This window comes from Bison bison, unplaced genomic scaffold (assembly GCF_000754665.1).
Source record: "Bison bison bison isolate TAMUID 2011002044 unplaced genomic scaffold, Bison_UMD1.0 scf7180017864465, whole genome shotgun sequence".
In the NCBI taxonomy this organism is placed as follows: Eukaryota; Metazoa; Chordata; class Mammalia; order Artiodactyla; family Bovidae; genus Bison; species Bison bison.
In genome coordinates, this window is record NW_011495026.1 from 6,865,328 (window position 1) to 6,872,909 (window position 7,582).

Genomic DNA, 7,582 nt, shown 5'->3' on the forward strand with positions numbered 1-7,582 from the left:
TCACTTAGAATGATATCTCTAAGAATTATGTCTCTATGGAAATTATATCTCTAATTATATATCCAATATCCTCTAGGCCATGAATATACTGCTTCATCAATAGAAGAGCCACAACTAGCTATTTTGAAAAAAAAATCACATGGGATTCAAAAAGATAATAATAATAAATGAACATTTTAAATGAAGAAAACCCTCACCGCTATAAAAAAGAAAAGAAAGCAAGAAAACAAACACATGAGCCTCAAATTCACTAGCATGTTGTGTCTGGGTTCCTGCCAACTATCACAAACCGCATTTGATATTTTGTGTTTTTGGCTGAGTGACACCAGAATATCTTTGAAGGGATATACTGAAGGGGAGAGAGAACTTAGGAACCAGCAAATGAGCCATCCAGGGTATAACTGTATCATTTCTAGTTGATGGTCAAAACAACATTGGAAGCAGTTCAATTAAAAAAGCAAATCAATGATACACTGAGGTAGTAATAGTCAAAAATATACCCCGGGAAAGGCCAAGCTTGAAATTTTTTGGCTTATGCTATGAAACATTAGTGTCTAACCTATCAGCAGACAGAACAACTTGTACTTATACCATGGCATTGAACAATATGGTATTGTCTCAAGAAACAGCTTCTAATCTCTGATCATTCACAGCACATTACATGCTTTAGTTCAAGAGAGAAGCAAAAGGATTATGTTGAGTCAGAAGACAGTGCCTTAAATGTGAAGGCAGATGAAATCACAGATGAATCTCCCCAAACTTGGCTCAGCACATTAAAATTAGTCACTGTCTATAAAGAAACTGCCAAGACTGCTGAGGAGGTGAAAGTTAATACTGTCCTGATGTAAACCGTCAATCCATTGCCACTCCCCCTAGAAAGCCATGCTACATTGCTGATTTCTACCAAAGTTCTTCATTGTGGAACAGAGATTTCTCAAGTCTGAAATTCCTCATCCTCTGGTAGACCTCCTTAACTGTGAGGTGTAATTTAACTTGAATAAATGGATTTTTTCCTGAACTTCTGAAATCGCTAAAGAATTCTCCTTAGCTTTACACATAAGATAGTATGAGACAAAATACATACTTTGGTTCGGATCAGGTTGAAAGCTAACCTGTCAGTATTTCTTGTTAGTCTGTAAGATAGAACATTTTTATATGGTCCTGTCAGTAAAATGAACAATTCAACAATAAAGGTAAATCATTATAGAAAGCAAATAGAAAGAGAATGATCTTTCCAAAAAAAAAAAAAAATCAACAAATAATTCATAAGCAATGACAAAATCATTACCTCTGCTCTCTGTGTTCTGGGAAAGGCAGTTGACTTTTCTATGGCATAGACATCCACCAGGTAAAGACATGCTCCTTGCTCCCGGTCCAGTATGGCTGCAGTCTGAATGATGCCACTCCGTCGTCCAATAGTAAAGAGCCGTCCAACAGTTTTTTCCTCGCAACGGACTGAGACAATATAATACTCCACTGGGGCTTCGGATCCTCTAGGGCTAGCTGCTTCTATTGATATCACATTGGTGCCAATGGGTTCTCCTTCCTTCAAAATGGTTATATATTTGGGTTGTGTAAAAACAGGTCCATCAAGGCCCTGCAGAATGACGGTCAATTCAGTGGTTGATTTCCTCCTTTCAGGGCCAAGGTCTGTTGCTGAAACTATGAGATTATAGATCAGCTGAGAAGGCACCAGCGCTGAAGCCACTCTCAGGTCCCCACTATAGCGATCCACAATGAAGGTGTCTGTGTCACCATTGACGATCTCATACTCCACCTCTCCATTCGCCCCTTCATCTGGGTCAGCAGCCATGATTGTGGTCAGAACAGAACCAATCACAGCCGAAGGGTCTGCCGCCAGGGCATTTTGTGATATAAACATTGGAACATTGTCATTGAGGTCTGTAACCAAAATAGTCACGTTTTTCAAAGCATATCGTCTAGTTTCTATAGGCACAGCTTGATCATTGGCTTTAACGGTTAACTCAAAGAGATTAGCAAATTCCCGATCTATCTCAGCATTAGTATAAATAGTGCCTTTGACTTCATCTATGCCAAAGTGGTTGCCCCGTGGCATCTGCTGGATGATTGTATAGGAGAGTTGCCCATTAATGTCTGCATCGGGGTCATGTGCAGTCACAGAAATGACAGATGTTCCAATGGGGATGTTCTCAACAATAGACTTGAAAATATCCCCCGGAGGGAAGGTAGGAGGATTGTCATTGAAGTCTCTCACGTGTATAACCACCGACATTGTAGATGAACGTGGAGGCCTTCCTTGGTCTTTTGCTGTTATATTTAATTTGTACAAAGACTGTGTTTCAAAGTCCAATTTTTTGGCAAGAAAAATACTCCCAGTGTTTGGGCTAATGCTGAAAGTTCCATGGTTGTTAGTCCCAGTGATACTATAATGTAAGTCAGCATTGTCACCTGAATCTGAATCAGTTGCAGTAACAGAGGACACGAGTTCACCGATTCTCATGTTTTCCAAAACATCAACGAATAGTGTTGATTTAGGGAAAGAAGGAGTATTGTCATTTTCATCTAAAATATCAATATTTAAGGTACAAGTCGAATTGAGGGAGACTGCTCCTGAATCCACTGCTTGAATTACAAGGGAATAGGCAGGTGTGGCTTCATAGTCTAACCTGCCAATCAGTGTCACCTGACCAGAGGTGCTGTCTATAGCAAACTGTCTTTCTTCGTTTCCTTTTATTACAGAATAGTGAATAAGTCCATTACTACCTTCATCAACATCTGAGGCAGATACTCTTAAAACCTGTGTCAGGTTGGCTGCTGACTCTGATATTGTAGCTTGGTAAAAGTCTTTTAAAAATTTGGGAGCATTATCATTTATATCCTTCATGTAAACATGTACCGTGGCCTGATCCTTAAGAGGCTGAGGGAGCCCCTGATCTGTTGCGATGACTGTAAAGCTAAACACCGCAGTCCCCCTCCTCCTCATAAGAGACTCCCTGTCAAACTGATGGGTATTTGTAATTTCCCCACTAATTGCATGCAACTCAAAATCTGGCTGCACCATTTCAAAAGAATACCTTACTTCTCCATTTGGCCCAAAGTCTTTATCTATAGCACTTACTTTGCCCACAAACGACCCAGGTCTCTGTTCTTCTTCAAAGTAAAATGTGTAATTGGTACTGTTAAAAAGAGGTCTGTTATCATTTACATCTTCTAAAATTACAGTAACATTCACAGTAGCACTAAGGGGTTCCACCGCTCTGTCAGAAGCAACAACTAGTAAAACATATCTGTCTTGAAGTTCACGGTCCAGTTCACTTTTTATATACAATTGACCATCTGGGAAAATGCCGAAAGCATCCCCGGTATTGCCTTCAGCAATGCTGTACGCAATTTCACCATTTGCTCCGGAATCCTTATCAAAAGCTTGCACTTTAAAGAATCGAGAATTCACAGGTTCTGACTCAGAAAGGGTGACCTCATAAGAAAGCTGGTCAAACACTGGTGGGTTGTCATTTACATCATGGACATAAACTGTTAAGATGAAACTAGAGGAGAGCTGGGGAACACCCATATCAGATGCTAAGATCTCTATCTGGTAGGAACCAGCATGAACATCCAGGGGTCCAAGCAGACTAATATTACCATTCCTTTCATTGATAGTAAAGAGATTCTTGGGGTTTTGCTTCAGGCTATAGAGTACCATGCCATTGACACCTTCATCGGGGTCCACAGCTTTGGCTTGGAAAATGCTGTGACCTGCCTGCCAATTTTCCACCACATTCACACTCTCTACTGCCTGAAGGAAATGGGGAGAGTTGTCATTCAAATCCTTAACTGTTATGTTAACCATAGAGTCTCCAGTCACTGTGCCCCCACTGGCTACTACTTTCAGCTGATAAAAGGATTGCTCTTCTCTGTCAATCACACTTGCTGTGGTAAGCTGCCCAGTAACCTGGTTGATAGCAAACATACCTTTCTGATCCCCGGTAGTAATGAGATAACTGATGTTGGAATTGAGATCCATGGTGGATGCGGACACACTACCCACATGATATCCCAGGGCCACATTCTCAAAGACCACAAAGCTGTAGGCAGCCTGGCTGAATACAGGCGGGTTGTCTTGAGTGTCCAACACAGTGATGGTTACTATCGCCTGGTTGGGAGACTGCAAATTGCCACCATCAGTAGCCACTATTTGCAACTGGTAAGCAGTTTTTTCTTCTCTGTCTAGGGCCATTCTTGTAGAAATAACCCCACTCTGAGAATTGACCTGAAACCGAGACCTGTCCCCAGCTGATATACTATATTTGATGGTTCCATTGAGACCCAAGTCTGGGTCAGTGGCAGACACTGTGGTGATGTAGCTACCTCCAGGCTCATTCTCCTGAATATGAGCAAAATATTGGACTGGGTAAAACACAGGGCTGTTGTCGTTAATATCCAGGAGGCTCACATTTATGCGAACCATTGATGACTGGGGAGGTGACCCCAGATCTGTGGCCAGAACCAACAGGGAGTAGAAAGCTTGTTCCTCCCTGTCCAAGGAAGAGATAGTACTCAACCTCCCAGACACAGGATCCAGGCGAAAGGACCTCTGGTCGGTCTCAGCTTCCTGTAGGGAGAATCGCACTGTCCCATTGTCACCCAGGTCCCCATCGGTTGCCCCAAGCACCAGTAGTTCAGTCCCGGTAGGCGCATTCTCAACGACAGACACATTATATCCTTCTGGCTGGCTAAACACTGGCTTCTCATCATTCACATCCAAGAGAGTCACAACAAGCTGGGCATAGGAAACCTTGGGGTGAACCCCCTGGTCCCGAGCACTGATATTCAGTACAATCTGGGAAGCAAGTTCACGGTCCAAGCCCCCAGCAAGCCCCGTGGTCACTAGACCACTGTGTTCACTGATGTGGAACCAACCCAGTCCATTACCAGAGACGATGCTGTAACGCAGGTTAGCATTGAGACCAGAATCGCCGTCAGTGGCGGACACTCCACTCACATAGCTTCCCGGGGGCGCCTCCTCGCTCAGGTTCACTCTGTACACTTGCTGTGCAAACACAGGAGGGTGGTCATTGATGTCATTGACGAAAATCACCAAACTCGCCACGGAAGAGCGCGCCTGAACCGCTGCGCCAGGGGGCGCCCCGTAGTTATCTGAGACAGAAACTGTCAGGTTGTAAGAAGGGATACGCTCCCGGTCTAGGGCGCTGGCAACTTTGATGAGACTCAGGTTCGGCACTTTGCTGCTCTGCACCTCAAAGTGGCGCTGCTCGTTGCCCCCAAGGATCTGCACGGAGATGTTCCCGTTGGCCGCTGGGGAGTCTGCGTCCGTCACGGTGAGCAGAGCCACCACCGTGCCCACTTGAGCATTCTCATCTACCGAGGCGTAGCGCGAGGTGGCAGGGAAGTAGCGGAATTTTACCACGGGGTCATTGTCGTTGACGTCCAGCAGCTGAATCAGCGCCTCGGCACGCCCCGTGAGGGAAGGAACGCCTCGGTCCATAGCCTGCACCGTAAGCGAGTACTGGCGCCGGGCCTCGAAGTCCAAGGGCTCCCGCACCGTGATGAGCCCCGTTTCGGGGTCCATTTGGAAGGGGGTCCCCTCGTCCTGAAGCCGATAGCGGATATCCGCGTTGGTGCCCTCGTCCGCGTCCGCCGCCGCCACCTGGAGGACGCTGGAGCCCACCGCGGCGTCCTCAGGCACCCCCGCCTGGTAGTGGGAACTGCCAAAAACCGGGGGGTTGTCATTAATGTCCTGCACAGTCACGTTTACCTGAAGGTAGCCCCGCCGCTTGGGCTCGCCCTTGTCCTCCACTTCCACCAACAGCTGGTACTGCGGTGTGACCTCGCGGTCCAGCCCGCCCTTGGACACCAGGTGCAGGAACGCGCCCTCGCCGCTCGGGTTCAGGGTGATATCCAGGCGGAAGCGACCCGCCTCGTTGCCCTGGATGATGCGATAGGACCGGTGGTCAACGCCATTGGAGCCGATGTCCGAATCGGTGGCGGTATCCAAGATGACTTGCCGCCCGCTGCTACTGTCCTCCTTGAAACTGACCACAATCGAGGGTTCTGGGAAGACCGGGGCGTTGTCATTGAGGTCCCGAACCAACACCCGCACTTCGGTGGGGTAGGTGGGTGAGCTGGAAAGAACCACCAGGTTGATCACGTCGCTGGGCAGGCTCTCGCGGTCGATGGTCGCAGTGGTGTACAGGGCCCCGGTGCTACTGTTTATAGCAAACAGGGCGTGGCTTTCGCTGAGCCTGTAGGTGAAGCCTGGGCGCGTCTGGATGGTACCCACCAGTGTGCCGGGAGGTTGCTCCTCCAGCACCTGAAATACCTGGCGCTGCTCCGCCCCGCTGACCCGGGCGGGCCCCGGGAGCAGTGACAGCAGCCAAAAGACACGAAGGAGCTGAAGTAATGTTAAAGTGGGCAGCGGGAGCCACGGGCGGCCAGGAGCCCTGTCTGCTGCCAAGTCCATGGTCTTGGCTCCCTGGAACGGAGTGATAAAGAGAAGGAAGAGGTGAGGCCAAAAAAAAAAAAAAAGTGATAATGACAGGGATCAAGTAGCACCAGCAGACATGCAGCCGATGGCTCTGAGAGCTCTGCTATTTCAAAGAACTTCCAGTCCAGAAGAAGCAATTCGCACGAGCAAAAGCCTCCAGGTAGCCATTTGGACGCTTAGTGAGGGAAGAGATGCCTTGAGGAAAAGCGGCAGGGCATTCCTCGGGCACTTACTCCTGCTTGTGGACGAGTTCCCAGAGCAGTTTCTCCAGTCTCCTATATTTCCCCCTTCACTTTATTTTCGAATCCGGAGAGTCTGAGCGTTTTCGCCGGGGGTGGATAGGAGTTGGGAGAAGTTGCCTGTATTTAAGGTATAGGAAGAATTACCTCAAACTATTATCTTCAGAAACTTTAAAACTTACCCAAGGCGAAGAAACTGAGGAAGGAAGGACAAACTTCCGCAGCGGTGTGGAGAGAACAACTGCGCACTGGGGAGGGGACGATGGGGAACCGAGGATTATCGAATTCCTTTTCCAAAAGCTGGAGACAAGGAGTTTCCTCGAGTTCCCCTCTCCTCAAGAACAAGGCTGCAAAGCCCTTCAGCAGAGCTGCAGAAGTGGCGCGGAGGCCCAGGCGGCGGCGTCTAAGCTCGGGCAGCCAGCAAACTGCATTCCAAACGCTCGCGGGGCGCTCTGGAGCGCTCAGCTCCGTCCCTTCTCCTCCAGGAGGAGCTGCCGCCGCCCCTGCTGCCGTTTCCAGCCCTTAGGCGGGCACAGGCAAAATCCAGCGCTCCTCAGCTATTTTTTTTTTTTTTTTTTTACCTCTGCCGGGACGCCTGCCGACCCATTATTTGTACATCCAAATCAAGCGCAGGTCCCCCTTTCTTCTCGGCCTCGCCGGCGTCGGGCAGGAGCAGCGCGCTGTCCCCGCGTCCCCTCCCCTCACCATGCCAGGGGACTCCTCCGGCAGTCCCAGTCAGAAGCCCACTCTAGTGCGCCTCGCCCCTGACCTCTTGCCTTTTGGTTTTATTGTCCCGTGTCAGTTTCACTTTGTAATCCACAAGGCTTTTTGTTTGGGGCGGGGTAGGGTGGTGGCG

The 7,582-nt window shown here is 48.2% G+C and overlaps 1 protein-coding gene across 1 annotated transcript in view; it reads right to left on the bottom strand.

The window, feature by feature from the left end:
- FAT4 (FAT atypical cadherin 4) overlaps window positions 1-6,984 on the bottom strand; it is a 186,797-nt gene extending 179,813 nt beyond the window's left edge. The window contains exons 1-2 of the mRNA XM_010860260.1: window positions 6,909-6,984; window positions 1,289-6,475 (exon numbers count right to left, since the gene is read on the bottom strand). Of these exons, the coding sequence (XP_010858562.1) occupies window positions 1,289-6,463 (5,175 nt within the window). The 5' untranslated portion in view covers window positions 6,464-6,475; window positions 6,909-6,984. The remainder of the gene's footprint in view (window positions 1-1,288; window positions 6,476-6,908) is intronic.
- Window positions 6,985-7,582: the final 598 nt, after the last annotated feature.